Source organism: Crocodylus siamensis, chromosome 9, assembly GCF_052110815.1.
Source record: "Crocodylus siamensis isolate JL-2025a chromosome 9, ASM5211081v1, whole genome shotgun sequence".
NCBI lineage: Eukaryota > Metazoa > Chordata > Crocodylia > Crocodylidae > Crocodylus > Crocodylus siamensis.
In genome coordinates, this window is record NC_143403.1 from 27,653,798 (window position 1) to 27,676,047 (window position 22,250).

At 38.1% G+C, this 22,250-nt stretch overlaps 1 protein-coding gene across 2 annotated transcripts in view; it reads right to left on the minus strand.

The window, feature by feature from the left end:
- TOX3 (TOX high mobility group box family member 3) overlaps positions 1–22,250 on the minus strand; it is a 106,958-nt gene that overhangs the window by 20,419 nt on the left and 64,289 nt on the right. Inside the window, exons 2-3 of one of the 2 annotated variants that reach the window (XM_090063444.1) lie at positions 11,698–11,763; positions 7,429–7,680 (exon numbers count right to left, since the gene is read on the minus strand). In XM_090063444.1, the coding sequence (XP_089919570.1) occupies positions 7,429–7,680; positions 11,698–11,763 (318 nt within the window). Of the gene's footprint in view, positions 1–7,428; positions 7,684–11,697; positions 11,764–22,250 lie in introns of both variants that reach the window. The other variant, XM_090063443.1, reaches the window with a different exon arrangement.

Here is a 22,250-nt window from a genome sequence, read left to right on the forward strand (position 1 = left end):
CATAAAGGTGGTACTGGTTATTGCAGTGTATCAGAACACAGTGGCTGTCTGGTGTAGTTACTTTTGTTACCCTAGGTAGAGATAGCAACTGTTTTCTTCTAAATTTAGCAAGACCTTAAAGTTTTTCTTCTGAACTCTGAACTTAAATCTGAACTCAAAACAGCCTGTCATTATGATTGTTTGATAACAATACATTTTGCAATAACTACAAATTGCAAAAAAAGCATTAAGGGCATATTCTTGCAATATACTTGGCACATTTTTGTGCCAAAATTCACAAAACTGTCACTGCCTTGGACTCTAAGAGTATTATTTAGTTTTCTGTTAGTCAGCCAACTAACAGTTTTTAGTTCTGTGATTACGTCTCCTGGTATCGTAATTCTTGAACAGAGAAACTAAACAGCTACCACTTCTGAAGTTTGTGTCAAATACAGAATGGACTAATACTGTTATCTTAATCTGAAGTTAGATGGTACCTAGTTTCTTGATCAAAAAGATCTCTTTTGGCAAGAGATTGTCATAATTTCTATGAGTGAATAATTATTGTCCTCCAAAATTAGTTTTTTTTTAATTAAGGATGACAATAAACATGTTCATAACAATAACAAGGTCTTATTTTAATAGAATGTTCCGGGCATTAAACACATTAATGACCCATGAAAAACTGTTTTCTCTGTACCACATTAAACAACATTGCTATAACACTGTATTAATTGAAAACTTACTCCTGATTTCTAAACATAAGTTTATAAACTGAATATTAAAAGAGATTATATAGAAGTTTCTTTGTAAAGGAAAATTAAACATATGAATTATGGGTACACAGGAATGTGTGCAGTAAATAACTGCTTGAAATCAAGCCTTTTGACATTTGAAACCAAGTTTTTTAGCTTTAACTTGGTAATCTTTTGTTAATTAATTCACTTAAAAGTTAAATTGGCAATTTGGGATTCAACACAATAAGATTTAGATCTTTAAGTCAAAGGCACTACTTTTCCTTGTGTTGTATATTCATTGTCTTCCATAACAGGCTAAAACTTACAATTCAGTTCTTTAAGACTACATTATCAGTTTTTGGTGTATTTAAATGCGTCTTCTCGTTGTCTCAATTATAGCCATCATGATGTGTTTGATATTAGACTACCTTACCACATTTAAATTGTAATGTATTTAAAGATGATCTTATTCTAACATGATTTCAGCATACCTGTGCAAAATCTTAAATATAATTAGAGTATTGCCACAATTGTAAGACATAAACAGGATCAAATACCCATCAAATTTAAATAATAATTTCTATAATAGTAAATATAATATGTTGAGCAATATACGTAAAATTATCAGTTTTTTTTTGTAAAATCTGTACTTTTTTGGATAACAGAGGGAAAAAATAGACTGAAGAGAGACAATTATTTTACTGTCCGTTTCTTAGATATCAGAAAGAGAATTTCGAAATTCATCAAAGCTAACCTTCTGTTATGTACAACAGGCTAAGCTGAAAAGAATGTTAACAAGTTCAATTTTCATTCAATCAGCACTACTGCTCTCTGAAATGTTTCATTGCAGGAAAGAAATAAAAATAATCTATATGGTAATTATGAGGATGAATCCCCCAGTAACTTTCAGCTACATGAAAGGTCAGTTCTATTCAAGATATTTTATCAGTCCCCTGCACATACTCCTGTCCTGTCATTTTAAATCTGAACAGCATTTTATTTTCCCATTTACAGCTACCTGCAGAATTAAGTACTTAAGCCAAATAAGAAAAAAAAAAAGAAATGTTGAATGCTGGCAAAGGCTATAATAGCATGGAGATAAATCGTTCAGCTGCTCTCTCTCAAGCCTCTGGGGCTGCAGATTTTTCTTCTCCTGGTGCACTGTGGGTATTCAAAACTTGTTCAACATGATTTCATTTCATTTCAGGCACTGCCTGAGAAAACTAAATTACAGAATCAATCATACAGAAGGTCAGAGTGAGACTTCATTACAAGTATTGCATGCTTGCATGAATATCTTTCATTTATGACTGACCCAATATGTCACAATAGCTGTCTAGTAAAAATAATCCACTTTCTGAAATTGATGTACTACTGATGTCAATGCTACTCAGCAGGCTGGGCAGATTATAGAGAGGTGTAAAAAAAAGGAACCCTTAGGAGCACAAGTTGTAGTTTTATAGAATTGCCGTATTTTGTAGATTAAAATAATTTTTAGATGATCTTCTAAACAAACATGAGAGCCTCGACAGAAAACGTTCTTGCAAGAATACTGATTTCTACTCATTTATATTAAGATATATATATATAAGTATAGTATCTGCAACATGTAAATAAAGGCTACTCTTTGGAATGAACATCAACATACCATTTTCAGTAATTTATTTTTGAATACTAGGATTTTATTTGCATGTTATTAAAATGTGCATGTTAATCATACCGCACTCCTTTTATCTTCTCTTTTTGTTGCTTCTGTCTGTTTTTAAATGTAATAGCATGCATTTAACCAAGATAAATGTGTCATGTTTGTTGCCAATAATAATGAAGCTAATCAGCAACGTGACAAATTGTCACTCTTTCTATAGTATAACCAATGTGGCCGGATAGGAAATCAGTTCCACTACATCATAAATTATCTTACTGTTAATAGTATAAGCCTTTGTTAGTCCATCAATACAATCTTTTAATAACTGCTACAGCACATTTATTCTGGTAATAAACATCTTGCTTGCACACTGGAAGAATTGAAGAATATAAGTAATAATAAATCAAAAATATAATGTAAAGTATTATTTATTATTTTTGTGGCTTTCCTATGGGAAATATCTGAAGAGCTTGCAGAAGTATTATTATGTAGCTAGCCAACTCTGTACCCTAAGGGAGACGGAGGAGAACCTTGACATAACCTATTTTTAACCATGCCTCTGGCGTTTCTGCATTCAAGTTTATAGGTGAACATGTCAGGTAGTACATAGAACAAAGCCAAAGACACACTGTATTAATCATAATTCTGTCCAAGCACATTTTATTTTTTCAACATTTGTGATTTAAAATCGGATGACATTTCTTCAAGGTGAAATTCTACTGGACTTTTCAAGAGAGCAAGTCTATATCTAGCTAAATTAAATATCACCTACAGTAAGATCTCTAATACTTCAGAAAAGGACCAATAAACTTGATAGGGTTCATATTAAATTATTTTAACAGCATATATTCATTTAATGAAGCTATTTGTTTTTCAGTATCTAGAAAACTGTCTGCTTTAGTGATTAGCAATAGGCTATTAATAAAGCATTTAAATAAGACTATTCCAACACCACTGCACAAGAATATTCTGTAAGTATACACGGATATCATAATTATTTTATTGCCCCATCTTTAGTTCTTACAGATATAGTAAATTCAATTGACCATGAAATTAAGTTTCATAGTCAAAATGCCTCCTTTACATTTTTTTATTGCTGCAATAAAAATTTTTAGAGCTTCAAGACAAGGTAATTTATGAAATGTCTAATTTAAAGATGAATTCTAATATTGTTAATAAATATTTACCAGTTTAATAAAGTGCACGTTTTCGGTATAAAATGTGATGTACTGTTTTCATTGTCAATTTTTGGAATTTGGCTTAGAAGTGAAAAAGACATCTGAAAAGCAGACAGAGCAAAAGGATCTTTTAGAGACCTATGTGGTGACCCTCCATTATGCATTTATCTATTTCTAGATCCTGTAGTGATCAACCATTTATAAGTAGGGTTGAAGAGTGATTTAAGTGAAAGCGGGGGTGGGGGGGGAACCTCAACTGCTTAAACAAATGGCAATTGCTGATCCCCTTCCACACAGTAAAACTCACATGGGATGATCCTGAGGGTAACATTAACAATCCCCTGGCACAGCTCCTCACTATCAGACTTTGGGGCCCACTGCATATGACCACTAAGGTTGTGCTATCACAGGTTCTCCCGGTACGAGCAGAGGGTAGGGATTAGAGTGGAAGTCTGTACAAGAAGTATCAGAAGACTACTGACAGGGGAAGGTCTGTGCTTCTGTAAGCCTCCACCTCAGCCCATACAGAAATGAGTCTGTCATCAATGAAGTTCACAGAAGCACTAATGCAATGGAGGTGGAAGCGGGTGAGGAAGAGGGCATTCAACTACAGCAGGTTCCTTCCTTCATCTAAAGGGAAGCATCCATTGTCATTACTCATGGCAGAATCACAACATAGGAAAAATGCAAACTAAAAGCCAAAATCTGCTCCTTCAACAATTCAACTGATAGTGCTGACAGAATAATGCCTACATGTACATATGTGATATGTAGCCCAAAATACTTTTTCTCATGCCTCAAAAGACAGGGTTTGTATTGAGTTTACACATATATGAACACACATACATACAAACATGCAGATGCCTAAACCCTCTATGCACCTAAATGGCACATATCCAGCCACAGATCTGCAGTTTCTGCACTTACACAGTTTTACCTTGTGGAGAAACAAAATTGTTCTAGGCGTATACCCGCTAAAAGCAAAAAAGACAACGGCTTTCTTGTGTTTTAGCCTAGTACTTAGGGTACTAGCCTAAGGAACAGGAGACCTAAATTCTAGATTCCTGACACCCAGAAGGGAGTTGAACTTGAAACGCTTGCTTCCCAGCGAAGTGCTCTAATGCCCAGATCCTTCTCCAAGAGTCCTTGTGAAGTTGGCTGACTGCCTTGGATTTAATATTTATTGGACAAAATTAATAGTTTTAGTCCCTGCCTCAATGAAAGTAAGACCCAACTAGAACCAAGGGCAGCTTTCATTTTCCCTGGCTTCTTCTCGTTTTCCACACTATACATATTCCCTTCTTTTGCTTTCCCAGTGGCATTAAGATAAAGGTAAGAGCTCCAAATTCTGAGGAAACGCTGTAGAAAATGCAAACTAAGACTGTATTACATTATCAATGGGATGGCTATTAGGATTAATGAAGTAACCAGTAGGCCTGTGCAAAGCAGCAAATATTCGATCTGGCTTTGGATTTGGCCAATTCAAAGAGACAGTGATTCGATTCAGTGATTCGAATCACTGTCCCAATTTGATTTGGCTGATTCGGATTCACATATGTACTTGGTTGTCAAATCTCCTCTGAGTCAAACAGGTGGCAGCAGCAGTATTGGCAGCTGGAGTATGGCAGCGGTGAGTGGGGACCCACCCCCCACCCACTCTCCAGCCCCCACCATAGTGGTACTTAAAAAAAAATAAAGGCCCTACACTCACCAGCTGCAACAGCAGCTATTGGGGCCTCTGGGGGCTCGTGGCAGAGCCCCCCCATACAGCAGGGGCAGCAAGGATTGCCCCTCCTGCCATCTGGCACCCACGTGGCAGCTGTCATATTGCACGGGTGCAGCGCAGCTTGGCAGGGCCCCACACACTGTCCCAGAGCTGGGGCAGCTCCAGCAGTCACCCGAAGCCCAACACCGCTCAACCTGAGCGGCCCCAGCTCCCGGACAGCATGCAATACCAGGGAGGCTAAGGGAGCCAGCAGGAGATAAGGCTGGGTAGGGGTCCCACCATGGTCCCCTCCCCCCTCCTCCAGCCCTACCCCGCTACTTACTGGCACAGAGCCTGGGTCCAGCTCCCTGCAGCAGCAAGTGGGGACTGCCTGAATCTCCGAATTTATTCAGAGGCTTCCAAATCCATTCAGAATCTTCTGATTCAGTTCAGACCTTTTAATGGGTCTCCCGATTCAATTTGGATTCGGAGATTCATCCCACAAATTGAGCCGAATCTCCTCTGAATCAAATAGGCTACCAAAGCTTTCACAGCCCTAGAAACCATCTCCCTGGCCCACCCATATCACTCAGACAAGCTCTCCAGAAGGCCCAGGGCACAAACTATCACAAGCCCCATTTCCATATAAAAATACAGGAAATGTTAAAATAGGTCAGATCATGGCTCCATCTAGCCCAGTATCCTATATCTAATGGTGGTAGATAGTGGATGCTAAGAAAAAGAGAATTAACAAATGGACTCTCTAAACACTTCTCCTACTTCTCTTCTGCTACAGCTTTTACTATCCTCATATACAAAAAGCAGTGAATATGCACACTGATCCCCACAGGACAATTAAACCCTGCATTCCCAAGCACAATGACAAAGCTAAAAACAAACTTAAATGACTGCTTTTAAAGATTTACCCTCTGGGATGCACAGAGTAAGGAAATACCTCTTTTATTACCAGTATACTGCATATTTGTTTTCCTTCCACTTTTACATCATTCCCAGCATCATGTTTGAAAATCATCCTTCAGTACTCTCAAGCTAGTGGCCACATAGGGCATTTATACACATACCTTTTCATGCTGCAACACAGATTAATCGAGTCTGTTCCACATGCGAGATGATGCGCACTGCACTGTGTTGCATGCAGTTGTATACGCAGCAAAATGTGCATTAGAGTGCAGAAAATGGCAGCGGTGCGCTTTTGAACTAACACCTTCGATGTGTTTTAACTCAAAAGCACACCACCACCATTTTTGCAGCGCTGATGCACCTCTCACCATTTATACAAATGCATGCTCCACAGCACAGGGCACTTTAGCGTATGTACAAATGCCCATACACATCTGTTGTTTTGCACCATTGTGAAGGAGCAGCTGCTCCCTGCTGGCTCCCTAGACTGGGGATCCCTGGTCTGGGAAGTGGTAGGGAGCTTTACCCTGCTACTCCAGTCTACCTGAGAGCAAGTGAAAGTGGGCCACTGCACGCTGAATGCTTGTACCACTCCCTTTCCCTCTCTGAGTGATTTCTAGAGGTGCAAATTTCTGAAAAAAATTCCAATGCTAGAAATGAACACCTGTTCAAGGCCAGACGTTTATCTGGCACTTGAAATACAAACAAGTGGTTCCCTTAAAAATCTATAGCTTACCCTAACCAACAAAAAAGGAATTATTAAAATGGTAGAACCACTACCTCCTAGTCCTGAACTGGGTGTTACTTTCCGCATAAATTGTATCCTCAACCTGTTTGACTCTCATGAATTTCCCCAGCAATTATTGGTACAGAATTTCCTCACTTTCAAAGCCCAGTCCAAAAATGCAAATTGTTACATTCCCAGTATTACTAGGGTACTTACTGCAAGAGATCTGTTTACATGCAGCAATAAGATATCTTACTCTTCTGAATCCACCAATAGCTACCCTTAAATATTTGTCAGTTGCCTTAGGGAGCTAAATAATGGTATCTCATTATTTGCAGTGTAATACTGAGGTACTTGTCATCACATATAGACAGAAATAACATTAGCTACTATTGGCAAGTGTTAGGGCTGGCCACAGAATATTAAACCTTAATGCCATTTTCAGAAGTCATTGAATATACATTTATTAAAAAATATGCCTTCCTTTGTTTTGACCCTTGTTTTAAGCACTGAAGGATATAAAGAAGCATGCCTACCATATGTAATCCATTGGTGTGGACTACGCCATCTTGTTCCACAAGATTTCGAGATATTGTAATAGAAGGAAGATCCAAGCTCTGTGGAGGAAACTGGGGTGTAAATTCATTTCCTTGTGCAGACAACTGTTCACCTAGTCCCTGAAATGGTAACAAGATGTCTGCCATTCCCAGTGTGGGGTCTGACTCAGGAGGGGGTGTAATTGGTGGAATCTCAAACTCTTCATCACCGAGGCTTGGAGTATGGAATGTCTGCTAACAGAAAAGAAAAGAAAACAAGGACAGTAAAGTACACCACTCCAGATAGTTTTGGCCTTGCAATGCAAAATAATTCTCTACATTCTCTATGTTCTGTATTATTTAGATCTTAAATTAAAATGTTCTAAATAATTTTTTTACAAGTTTCATATACCAAAGGGTTTTGTGGATCATTCTGATTAAAGATTTAAGTCTCATTATCATATGGTTTTAATGGAGTATCAGTATTAACAGTTTTTTAATGCGTACTTAATTAGCAACATCTGTCTTTGTTGTTAGTCTGAACATCAGCTACATTGGATTTGGCCGTATAACAAATTGCCACTTTATTGATATGTTAGTGAAACAGCACAAACAGCTTACATTATTCTCATGCTTCATAAAATACTGACAATTTCGTAGCATATACACAACATTAATTCAATACTACACATTGCTCATCTTTTGTTTCTCTTTTTTTTATAACTAATAATATTAAGTCATATGTATCTGGTTTTGATATCTTTTGTATTCCATCCATGAAATATACTGACTCTTTACATAAGGGTTATTATTTAGAGGACTGATATTTACAGCCGTGATGGTGATTACAGTAGCATCCAATGTTTTCTGAAGCAAGCCAGCTTTGTTTGAACAGTAGGTTTGTTATGAAGTAAACACCTGTTAAGATGCCTTGAGCAGAACACTTACTGCCAGTTATCTTCAGGGTTTGTGCCTGTGTTTGTAAGCGTCTGTCTAAGATAATCTTTATTCAAGTACAGTCTGTATCTGGCTTCAACACTGCTGACTTTAGTTGGAAAACAAATGAACTACACTTATTCAAATTTCTCATGAGCTAAATGAACTTTCATATATTATTTCAGGTCCGCTGCTACTTAATAATGGAAAGTCAGTGATTGAAATTAGGGCATTTTAAATGTACCCAAATCAGGACTGTTTTGATCAGGCAGGGCAGTTGGCAATCTTAAAACAGGCACTCTGTCTTGCTTTGGACATGCAACACTGCTCTGGGATTTGTTTGTATTAATTCAAAATTCCAGTTGATGGTGGGGGGAACTGTTTTATGTATTATTTATGTTGTTTGAAAGAGTGACTTAATGCCAGTTAATTTAAAAATGATATGTTCATTGAAAGATCTCATTAACTGCTGTAAACTGTCATCCTTCAAACTGTTAATGATGATATAAATTAATAACTGCTCAAGAGAAAATGGAAACTGAAACACAAGAAAAACCTTTGCTTGCATATAGAACCTGTCAGCTGTCATTATTGGTCTCACACCAGAAATGATGAGGTCCCCGCCTGCTACAGTCTGCATGAGTACAGTGAAAGTGAACTGAGACTCTTGTGGTCTCACTTGATACAGAATACTGCAACTTAATTCTAGCTTTGAAAGCTAGTCCTGCATTAGGGAGACATTTGACTTTCATTGCTGTATTACAAAAGGTGTAAATTTTCTTACTGTGGAACCCTGAGTTCACAAACACAAAGGATGGATTGGTGATGAGAAGTGGTTGGCTAATGAACATAACCCTATGGCTGCATTTGCAGTTATTTTGGCACTAATGTGGTCTAGTAACAGATGCAACTGTAATTTGTGACTCATTTGCTACCCCATTACTGCTTAATGAAATCTAACATATCACATTAACAATACGGATAAACACTCATTCTTGATATGTGGCATTTGGCTGTTTTCATTACCACTGTAATTAACACTTGAAATATTATTTCAATAAATATTTAAGGTGCTTTAAAAATGGTCATGGTAATCATGACACAGAGACCGAAAACATAAAGCAAACATGTAGATTCTGAACCTGAAGGTGGTTCTGGTGATTACATTGTTAGGGCATAATTTACAGGACTTAAATGGTCTTCTAGTTCTGCAGTGCCCCTGGTCCAAATCCTCTCATTTAAATACAAAACCAAATAATTAAATATAGGCTAAAATTTAAATACAAAGTCATTTAAATACAAAACCAAATAATTAAATATTTCATTCCAACATTAGGTTCACACAATAATGCAAATATTAACACTTCATCATATTCTTAATTTTTTCCAAGCAAAAGTATTCAGTAAAATCAATATTATTAGTCTAGCTCTCAAAGTCTCTTTAAGAGTCATATTTTTAAGGTGGTGGTAATTGTAAGAATATGACTTCCTTCCCCATCTAAAAGAGTAAATCTGGTAGAGATGTATAAATATAACAGTTGTGTAATAATTGAACTTTTTTCAAGAAACAGTCTTAATGATATAGTACATCTCTTTCACTTGCAGTAAGTTATAGTCATAAGTAAATTGATGAATACTTTAACATTTTTAAAACATGAAAATACATCTCACAGTATAATTGCTCCAACAAGTATAGCTTTAAACACAATGTATAAATGATCCAAGGATGAGGACAAAATATATGTAATCGAAAGAGGAAATAATGTCCTTTAGTGAAGTAGTCTTAATCCATATCACTGGGCTATTCAGCTTGTAGAAAGGGACTGAATAGTATGAAATTTGGTATTGCAGAAAGATGCTGTTATGACCAAGATGGTATAACATTTATGGGTTTATCATATTTTTTAGAAGTTATTAACTTTTCAGTATTTCTCTCTTGCATGTTTTTTTAAGTGTGGGTGCATGGTTAAATGCCATCTGTACTGAAATGTTCAAAACATTTGTTCCTTTTGATAAAAATGCAAATCTGGAGAACTGTTGTATCAACATATAACAGCCAATGTCTGACACGGTGAATTATCACAGCTGGAATTAAATTGTCTCTGAACAGCTGCTGGCAGCAGAGCTTTCATCAATGTTTGATTCAAATGTAGGAAAGAAATTCTACAGAATGAAACATCATGTTGTCATTACAGATGGGGTTTGTGTTCATTATCACAAATAACACTGGAGACAGTGCCAAACAATATTCCCTTATCTAAGCAAGCTTGTTGGGTAAAAGAGATGGTGGTTATTATAAAAAACAATTAATAAAATACTACTTTTAATTCTAACCTTTATATTTATTGTTAACTATTTTTTAAGTGAAGATTTTTTTTAACCGTTACAAGAACATTCATGACAATCACCACCTCCAATGTCTAAACGCAAGGCTATTCAGTTTTTAAACCTTTCCTTGAGCTTGGAAAATAATTTACGACATACACCTTATGCACATATTTAGTACTGCTTACTGCTCATTCCAGTTCTCTCTCCTTGTCTATATTCATACATCCACATTTTATTAGGCAATATATCTTGCAATTTTTATACCTCCACCCTTTGGTTTTCCAGGGATGCCCAAAAAGCAGCTCCAGCCATAGCTGATATCAGTACCAGAGCACTGATATTAATATCAATACCAGAGCACTGATATTGATATCAATACCAGAGCACTGATAAACTGGCTGTCAAAAGGTGTTGTAAAAGCTACTATAGGAGCACAATGGTTGACACACCCTTTCCCTGCTGCCACCTTTCAAAGGAAGAGACCATATGTACCACATCTTTGCCCCAGTCAGCCTTTATCATTCAGCCCCAAGGCTTGTTCCTAAACCTGTCCAATCCCTAGCTGAAAATGTATTCCCACAACAAACACTGCAGATGTACAGATGTAGAAAAAATTCAGTTTTTTTGTATGAGTGAAGAATCCAAATTAAAATGTTTGTATCTATGATCAAAATTAGCCCATTAGCTACTAATGACTAGTACTAGGCTTGCTTTCAGATTGTACACCTACTGTGCCTTTTATTTCTTTCCTTCTGTTTATAATTTTTTTCATACATAAAGCAGATTTGTTTCTATTGACATGCTATGTAAGTAACAGCCTTATGGACAGCTAAATTGACTAGTAATGGAGAGCTGTCAGGTTATTTTCTTTCTCATTAAAGTCTTTATTCTGTGCTCCATAAAACACATACAAATTCAGCACTTCACTCTTCATCCGTTGAAAGTCTGTTAAATTATCAAAGCAAGCAGCAGAATATGACCATAGATAAAAAGAAAAACATCTACCTCATTTGCAGTAAGAAATGCATTATTCGCCTCCGCCATGTTCATGTAGTTGTTATTGTTTGCAAACTAAAAGAAAAACAGATATTGGGATTTTAGTAAGTGCCATGATACACCTTTATGATTATATGGTCCAAATATACTTTATCCTATCAACATCCTAGAAAAATACTGCAACTCCCAGCACAGTCCAAGGGCTACCAAGCCCTTTGAAAAGCACTTCATGGGTCCATTTCTAAAACAGGTAATAATTCAACCCCACACTATTATATTTTTTTCAGAGACTTTCTCACCCACTTACAAGGTCCTGTGGGGAGCCATGACCAAGTGAATTCTTAGTAGTGCGATTCAAATTAGAGATGGGCTAAAAAAAGAAAGGCGAGGAAACCTGCCACCTTTTTTCAGTCTATCATTATCATCTCATCTTCCCCACAAAAACTAAAAAATATTTGCTCATGTCTCATTCCAGTGAAGACTCCCACTGCCAGTGAGGCCTGAAATGTCAGGAGATTAGGTTGGAGACCAGGATTATTGCAGAGATGCTGGATCTCTAACAGACAGCAGGAAATTAACCAAAACTGAAGTGGGAGCAACAGACCATCTCATTGGGTGCATTTACTAATCTAATACACAATAAAGCATCACTGTCTACACATGCGCAGCAATTACTGTGCAGTATATTAGTCTAATGCTCCCTTTTCTAATCTCTGTATTGCATGTGTAGACACTGACTGGGAGGAAATTGCTGCCAGTCAGCCTAGGCAATGGGGGCCACAGGGACAGAGAGAGCTTCTTGGCTCGGTAAGAGGTGCCTGCCAGCCACATGGAGACTGGGACCCATCCTGAGCTCCATGAGGCTGGGTGAGCTGTCCTGGCTACCAGGCATCTGCCTCCCAGCCAGGACAGCTCACTTCCTTGCTGCCATGCCCTCCCTACTCAGGGCTGCTGCAGGGGAGCAGAGCAGGGCAGAAGCAGCCCTGAATTGGGCTGCTACTGTCAGGCTCAATTTGCACCTGATGAGAGTGCATGTATAGACATGTGCTGGAGAGCACTTTAATGAGTATGAATTTTCTGCGCAGAAAATTCAGATGCATTAATTGCATGTGTATATGTGCTCACTGAGGGGCAACTTTTCACACGTGAATAAATCAGAGGATCCTCATAGGTATTTCTTTCCCTAAAACCCTCTCCTCCAAACTCTTGATGTTATTTAACTGAGTTACAGAAACATTTAGAGACCAGTATGGAAAAGAAGATACTACCAGCATTTGGCTAATTAGTAATTTGTGTCCATAGCTCCCTTAAATGGCATTAGTCAGATGTTTGTAGGAAAAACAGGTAGACTAGGAACTATCTTTACACATATTCCCACTGCACAAGGGTGTTTAATAAGCTCTGCTTTTGAAGAATAGATACCTTTGGTATAGTTGTGTTGCCAGATGAAACATTAAGCCACATAAATCATGTTTCTGATTTATTATCAGGCAAACTGTGAAAAGTATAATAAAGGGTAGCAAATAAGGTAGAAGTCCCTGTGCCACACTTACGGCCATATCCATGTTCATTAGTGTTCTTGTAAACTTAAATATTTAATACCTAACACAGCTTTGTGGGCAAGAATTAAAAAAGAGAGATTGTTGAAATCTCTGAACACCACATTAATTTTTCATTCATTGTCATTAAAATCTCCAGCTCACACCACTATCATTAAGGTTGCATCTGCATTTCTCCCTAAACTCCTATTTTCTAAGTTTTATAACTCAAATATAAATCTTTGTTTGGTGCTATTGTTGTCTCAGAAAATGTTGGGTGCATTTTATTTGGAAATCTTTAAAGCGCATTTTTATTTTTAAAAATAGAAAACAAGGTATTTTTCTACTGTATGCAGCTCTACAATGTATGAGGATGGGGCATCACACATTTTCAGTTACCCCCACATTTTTTTCCTTTTGAAAGGAGCATCATGCAGGGTTGCCAAAGATAAACAAATCCCTGCTTAGAGGGAACTTCCATTCCACCCTAATTTTGCCCAGGCTTCCCACTTGCAAGTCCTGGGGGAAAAGACATTTCAGGCCATATTTTGCAGCACCAGAGAACAGAAGTGTGACAGAAGAGTAGCTCTTTCAAAGGGCTAATTTCCCTGAGAGTCTCAAGAACCTGTACTCCTAAAATCAATTGGAAGACAGGCTGGAGGAAAGAAGATAGGAATTAACACATGGTTCTTGCAACTGAGTGCCTTTGTTTTGCTTTCACCAGACACTGGATCAGGGCCTTCCTTGCATGTGGAAGGAAAAAAGCAGCAGAAAGAATGAAGGGAAACTGGGGAAAGAGGGATGAAAATATAACATCTTCAATTTGAAGTATTACAAGGTTGGGTTCCTACTGCAATATATGACATTAGAGTGTGCATGTAAAAACAGAACACAATGAAAAATTTAGTCTATAATACGGTGTAAGCAAAACTTCTGTTTACTTCATACATGTATCATCTCATAACTGTATCTATATGTATGGCTAGAGGTGATATAGATATAACATTCACCTAGGGGTTTAGTTCTAATGTCAGCTACAACACATTCGTAATTTTTTTCCAGACAAGATTGTGTGTGGATTTTAGCACACAGACTTAGTACTTATGCACAGCAGTCAGATTGACATGATAGATTTTCTCATGTCAGTGAGCCGAGAACTAAGAAGGATTTACATGAAAAACTCTAATGGCTCCAAAGGAGCTGTTCTCCTCTATGATAACAAAAAGTCACTTTTTCAAATAATACCTACATGTAGAAATGTACAATAGACCAGAATGGTTCTAATAGAATATACTGGGTAAATATGTGGGTCCAAATTCAACCCTGCTATCAATTAACATAATGGCCCTGAGGTTGCACCTGCTCTCAGTGGAACTGGATTTGACTGCATATGCTTAAAAAATTGTATATTGTTTTGCTCTTCATATCAGTCTACACATCAGTCTACAGAAGCTGATTGACAAAACATTTTTCTCCATTTTATGTTGTTAAATTAAAGCAAAAGGAAAATCACAGATTAAAAATTATTTTTAAGTGTTATTGAGACTGTAGAAGCAAACAGCAAAACATGCACAATCGAAGTGAAGGTTACAACAGAATCGTTAATTTGCTGTTATTGTGCTAGAGTATTTCAGCTTCTTTTATACATTACTTGAGGCACTTATGTCAGCCCCTGTCGTATTTCAGCTTTTGTCAGCGTGTATCACAACTTTAACATTATTTAAATGTAATTTTTAGTCTATGAATTAGAAATCCATTTAAAACAAACAACTCGTTATCAGTGAATATTTTTAAGATTAAACTTACTTATCATCTAATAGTACCTACAACAAAGGAAAATAAAATGGTTATTATCTTAAGGACCTAAACAATTCAAAAAACAAATTAAGCTTAGAGTGAAATAAGAACTGGGTTAGAAATCCTCTTCTGAACAGTTAGTATGCGAATGTAATTACTGAAGAAACTACAGCTAATCAGCTGTGAATTGTATCCATTAATTAGTATTTGCCCTGGAGAGATGAGAAAAATCAGTAACAATGTTAACACTGCAATGCACTGATGAGTACTGAAACACAGGGCCCTCAGCATTTAGTCAAGCAGGTGGCTCCAATGGTCCAAGTAATTTAAAAAGCTCTCACCTGAAGTGTAGAACTGGAATTACAAAGCACTTCTTGCATATCTTTATATCTATATAAGGCTATAATTAATGGCTTTTAATTTAGAAACACTTTGTGATCAGCTGGGAACAGTTATAAATCATTCTAAATAGAACAAGGTGTTCTGTTCTATTTTAGTAAAATATTTAATTTGAGAAAAATGTTGTGTGTGACATGATTCCTTCGGAAGTCAACACCTTTCTCAATTCATTTCTGGAGACCATTTACCTAACTACTAACAAATATCAGGGAGGAGTGGCACACGCATGCACATGCACATACCCACTCCCACACCCATACTTAAGAACCGGTGTACTAATTACAGGCGAAAGCCTGCCATTGGATTTACAATATGGAGCCCCTAATGACTTCATCTGCTGGTCTAGAAGTGCATCTAACTCTAGTATGTAGTTCCTATAACTTGCTGTTCATGCTGGTCTACATGGTGTATTTTACAAATTACTGAGTAATAGTAGCAGGGTTGTAACAGCCATGTTAAACATGCAAGAAACAGGATGTTTAGTAATAAGTTTTACTAGACTAACTATATAGTTTCAAGATGTCAGACAAGCCTTGGGGCACAAAACACTCTTCCTCAAGTCAGAAGTAATGATCAGCAATACTTTATACCATATTGTTCCTTTCACAGGAAGATCTCAAAGCAACCTACAGCTACTAATGAAAACACATATCTTAGTTCCCTGCAGCAGTATACAATGTTCTCTCAATGATACACAACGTGAGATACTCTATTTTACTGGACTTGCCTCACCTGATAAAAGTGCCTGGGAATTTTCCTACTTCAACTGAGTCAGGATTTCACCCTGAAATTTAGCTTTTAGGGACAATGACTAAAATATGTTTGTCTGTCAGCATCTGCTCTGGAGAATAAGAAGTTTCTTAGAGCCCCCACTATTATTGTAATCCAAAACAGCCTAGTCATTTCTACTGGGTATTTCAATACAGGCAGTCCTCACACTTAAGACGCAGTTTTCAGGAACCATTTGTGTCACAAGTTGAACCATTATAACTTGGAACCAATTTTCCCATAGTAACAATGTTCTAAATGGTGAATTGGTTTCTTTAGGACACTGGACAGAGCTGGCATGGGCTCATCCGGGGGTGGAGGGCACGCAGGGAAATGAGACAGCTGCCAGAGCTGCGCACCACTTGCCCGGAGTCAGTGTAGTGGCTCCATCCCATACCCACCACGCCCCAGGTGGGCAAGCGGCAGGAGGGCATAGCCCCCACACCCAGCACTGCTGGCACCCATCTGGAGCACAGCCCAGCGAGGCCCCAGCCCCATCCACCCCGCCCTGTGGAGATCCGGGGTCACACGCCCTGCCCATGCCTTCCTAGAGAAGTGGCACGAGCAGCAGTGGGAGCTGCTGGACAAGCAGCTCCCGGATGACCAGTGCACAGTAGCAGGAGCTGCGCCACCTTCCCCCTCTCCCCTCCATGGCCCCCAGATGAGCTGCAGCTCCATCCTGCACCTGCCCACCCCGCAGTGCTTGCCCCAGCCCCTATCCCAGCTCCACTCCCTCCCTCACTGCAAAGGGCCTTGATTTGCACCCTTTCACCCCTTCTTTTCCCCTCCCCGTCCACCACAATAAACTTACCAGCTGGACACAGCTGTATCCAGTGCCGCAAAGTCAAAACCCACGTTAGAAAGTTGAAACAGAGTGTCAATTTATAAACATCCTAAGTGCCATCTGTCATAACTTGAAATGTCATAAGTCGAGGACTGCCTGTAGTGTGCCACCAAACATCTAACTTCAACCTTCTCAGGTTCAAGGCATCTCTGGACAGACTTGAAGCACCCCTTGAAAAATGCTAGCTAAATTTTCACTCTTCTTTTGCCAAGATAAAAATTATAGAGTTTTCCTATTGCAAAGAACTCAGAAAGACCACAACTATGGATTTCTGTTTGAAATCTCTGGGTATATCTTATGAATCACGTTTGTAAACCAAACAGTGTTAACATGGTGTGGCACCCGATGGCACCCTTGAAAAAAATCTCAGAACAACCTGGGTGAGAAATACTAAATTTGCCTACACTTTACATTTAAGATAATCGTTCCATGTAAAGTTAAGTTTCTTCTGATCTGCCACACATCCTAATGGTTTAAATGAAATCAACGCAATGATCAGGCTTTAAATAATGTGCAACTCCTTCTCCTTTTTAAACATTTCTCCTTTGCTTGTCCAATATTGCCAAGCTCAGCTCACAAGTTATGAGCCAACACCTACAGATATAATGGCACTTGTTTAAAATTAGTAGTTTAAAAACAAGAATAATAGCGCTTATTTGGTTCCCTTCTTGTTTGTTTGTTTTGGGTTTTTTTTACTTTTCTGGCATGCTTACCTTTTGGGTACTGCAAGCATAAACTAGAAACTTTCTTTTTCAAATGAAAGCTGAGACTCATAATTCACATAAATCCAGTTGCAAGGACATCACAATCCAATTGCATATGTTAACAGTACTTCCAGAAACAGCTCACAGATGTATTTGGGCTATTGTACAGGTTGTGACTATATGAACAAAACCCACTTCAAGAAAGACTTAAGCTGTCTCCTATAAACAATTTCATATACTATGTCTGAAAACAGGACAGTACTTGCACAGTTGTATCACTATATCATATATTTTATAAATTCAGATTTGAGATAAAAAATAATTTACTTAAAAAATAATAGTGGGATTTTTAGACGATTAACTACGGATGAGATGAGAAAGAAGCTTAGATATGTAGGGTAAAATATTGGCCCCATTAAAGATAATGGGAGTTTTGCCACTGACTTTAATGAGGGCAGGATTTTACTCCAAATAATAGATAATTGTTACGAAATGCAACCTATTCCATCTTTAGAAATACCAAGCTAGAGTACAAATTTTATTTGGAAAATACATGGGTTCCATTATCATAAAATGAGCAGATTGAGAGATGCAAGAGTAATCTGAATTTAGAAAAATGAGTAAAACTTCAAGAGTTCTCAAGGATTTAGCGGTATGCATTCCTTTTTAACACTGCAGCTTCTATGGTATACACAGTCATAGTAATTTTACTTTTAACAATAAAAACATTATTCACAACACTCCCATTATTAACTAGACTAATAAAGTGATCACTAGAAACAAAAACAAAAGAAAGAGCTACTGTTCCAACAAAGAACAAAAACAAATCTTAGTGATGATAATAAGCATCATGGAAGTATCGTAAAGGGAAAACCACACCAAGTTTGACACAACAATGAATACAGCACTGATATCATATTAACAGAACATACTATGAGTTGGAACAAGACACATCTCTCCTGCTTGGAAAGCAAAACCTGTAATTCTACACTTAAAATTCTGTAAATTTGAGGAAGATGTGCCTTAAGTCTGTAATATAACAAACTTTCTGTATCCACAGAATTCTGATTTAAATTAAACCAGAACTAGTACCTTCATAGTTATTATAATATAATTTACAGCTTTTGCTAAAACAATATAATAAAAATTATATAAAACAGTTCTATAGTTTAAAATTTATAATTTTTGCTAAAAGCATGCCATAAGATTAATCATTCTACCAGTTTACACAAGATTAAAACAGAACATAGTATATGATTTAAAAAATAACTAAAATGAAACAGCTGACAATAAAATAAAGCATGGGAATTATATTTGATTTTGGCCCTTAGTCTTTGTACATGTAAAGCAAATACACTTAGGGAGTATAGGGCAGGATCCAAGACACAATTATTAAAAATAAAGATTTAAAATAAATCTATAAGACTAAATATTTAATGGTTTCTTGGAGTGGCCTCTTTAGGCCAAATCCTCATTGGGTTAATGAGTAAGTGACAAGACTGTGCCCTACTATCAATGAATGACTTGTGCAAATGATGCCCATTTTGTAGGTGCAAGTATTCTTCCGCATTTACAATTTAATTAAACACCCAAGTTGCATTATTTGTGTTCCTTATTTATTACTTTCGAAAAAAATAACTCGGCCAAATGCATTTGCTGGCCCTCTGAATCTCAGGAATGTTGTCACAAACCATATTTATCAGACCATTAATTAAATCATTTTATGTCAACAAACACAATTATCTCCTACAGAAAAATATCTGCTTGCACAAATGTATATTACTATGGCAAAATTCTTAGGTCTATCTTCATTTTTGGCAAATTAATTCCTGAGAGGTTACACTATCCTTATGAGTAAAAAGAAAGATAATGATCCCAAAAGATGTAATTATAGACCAGAACTAAATTACTTTGCAGGTCTAAATACTGTATCTTAATAATTCCACCCGAGAACATCTTCACTGCATTTGGGCAGATTTGATTTTGCTGCCTGACCAATAATTACAGCTCTGGCAAATACAATGTCTGATAAGGACATCAATTAAGAATGAGCATTGTGTTATTTAAAAAAAAAAATTCATCATGTTCACAGCCTGTCTGATTGAATGAAATGCCAAATTAAATTAATGGAGATTGCTAAGTCTAGCTAGCTGGTGGGGAGCCATGCAGAAAGTGGGACAGCATAGACAATAAATTGTCTGTAATTAAAAGATGAGAAGCTGGACTAATGCTACTTCAGCCTGATTACGTCAAACAACACAGGATACTGTAAAATTATTCTGGCAACAAAATGGGGGGGAATGGGAACAGGTTTTGATCAACTAGCATTATCTATGAACACGTGTCCTAATCAAAGGTATTAAACTCTACAGAAAACAATGAACTAAATATTATTTGTTCCTATTTTAAGGGGCAATTTACTGTCTCAGTTAATTTAACAGTAACACAAACTAATATAGCAGCACTTGTCCTCCATCCATCTAATTTTCTAAGTAAAGCCTTCATTTTAGGCATGGCAGCATTCTAACTGCCATGGATCATGTATCGTAGCAGCACTGTACCCTGAAAAAGTAAGTACCCACTGTGGCAGAAAGCCACCTTGTTTCTCCCCAAAATCTCTGCCCTGTGACACTGTGACTAAAATCTCTGAGCAGCAACCATTTGATTAGGGTGGGTCAGCACGGAGGGGACCACACCCTGGCCGGTCTCTTTAGGTAACTTGAACTGGCTGCATTCCTGAGGGAGGGCGGAAACCTGCTCCCTCTGCCTACCTGACTGGCATCAATGACCTGGGTGGGGGGTTTCTACCTGGGGAGCTGGAACCTGCCCGGTAACAGGTGATGTGTTATAAACTGGTTGGCTGACAGCCAACTGGGGCTGACCTCCACTGGACCAGGTGAATGAGGTCACAGGGGCTATGTAGGTTGGGAGGGGGAGGAGGCTCGCTCTTCTCTCTTCAGCCATGAGGTGAAGCAGCAACAAAGCAGGGGAGACAAAAAAGCCTTACCATCTGGACCTAGCTCTCTCTCTCACCCCAAGACTCCAGAGGGGAAACTGGAAAACTCTGAAAGATGCTTGTGAGTAAGCTACTCAATCGGATTAGATATTTAGCTGGCAGTAACAGATGCGTAATCAAAAGGCTACCTCAGCCACACTGTTTGCTCTCTAGAATTTCTAAGATATTGCTCAACCCTGTATCCTAGTTTACCCTACCCCCTGTAATCAATAAAGTTCTCCTTTTTGACTAGTGTGGGAGACTTATTGAGGGGTGGGTCTAAATTACGCCTCAGAGACCCCTTAGGTCTGCGGACTAAGGGAGACTTTGCTTTTTGCCCCCTTGACTTGGGGAAGTGCCCCAAGTGCCTGTACCGGGTCGAGTACCCGTCGGACTATTAGGCCTGTGTTTCCCCGAGGACACAGGACTGAGTCAGTCCCTTCTCGGGGTGGTGGCGGCGATGTTACCGCCAGGCTAGCGAGTGTGCTCCGGGAGAGGGGTCGGCCAAGCATAAGGCGCCCCTAGGGAGGCATTCGGAGTCTGGAAGGTGGTCGGGCGCAGGGAGGTGGGCGGCTCAACGCAGGAGCGCCCCCTACTGGCCTGCCACACCCACTGCCAGTTAAATATTAAATAATTAAACACTACAGTTAAATGCTGAAAATAATTGTCTTTTATTTTAGCAGAATAATTCAGCTATTAGTATCATGGTATAAGGCTAAATTAACTCCACCTCCGTTAGCAGTTACTTAATTTTCTATAACATTGTAAATCCCAAGTCCAATTCCCGTCCAGATTCCTGTCCATTTTTTAAAAAAATCCTGAATATCAAATAAAGTCAATCCATCTTGAGTGAATCTTAAATGGTGACCTAGATTCTGCAGCTATTCAGGATCCCTAAAATTTCTGTACATCTGAAAAAATAAAACAGTGTGTAAATTACAGTAATACGCTGGGTTATAAGTGTAACAAGTAGACCAGCCATAGTAGCTCATCAGGGAATTTCAGGATGGAAGATTTATTGGTTTTATTACAGATGAAGGATTTGATCATACTTTCCCAATTTCTAAAGCCTATACAGCAGTTTACCTTCAGAGATCAGAGATCCAATAAGGTACTGTGCAATAGAGTTTTAGTTTTAACTCTGTGAGACCTGTTATAAGTATAAAATAAGCAAGTACCATATTTCACAGTGTATAAGTTAAGTTTTGAAGCCCAATTTTTAACTCTTAAAATTCAACCTCGACTTATACACTGTATCAAGACCCGCAGGCCTTACCATCATTATGGAGACCCTGCTTGGCTGGCCACTGAGCTTGGCACTCAGCTGGCGAAGTCCCATCCCCTGCAATCACACTTGTGGAGATGCTACTCAGCCAGCCGCTGAGTCTGGTCTCATCCCCTGCAAATCGGCGTTGCTCAGCTGGCGGGGTCTCATCCCCTGTGAGCACATGATGGAGACAGTAGTTGGCTGAGTGCCAAGCATCAAGCCCAGTCCCATCCCTTGCGAGTGGCACTGG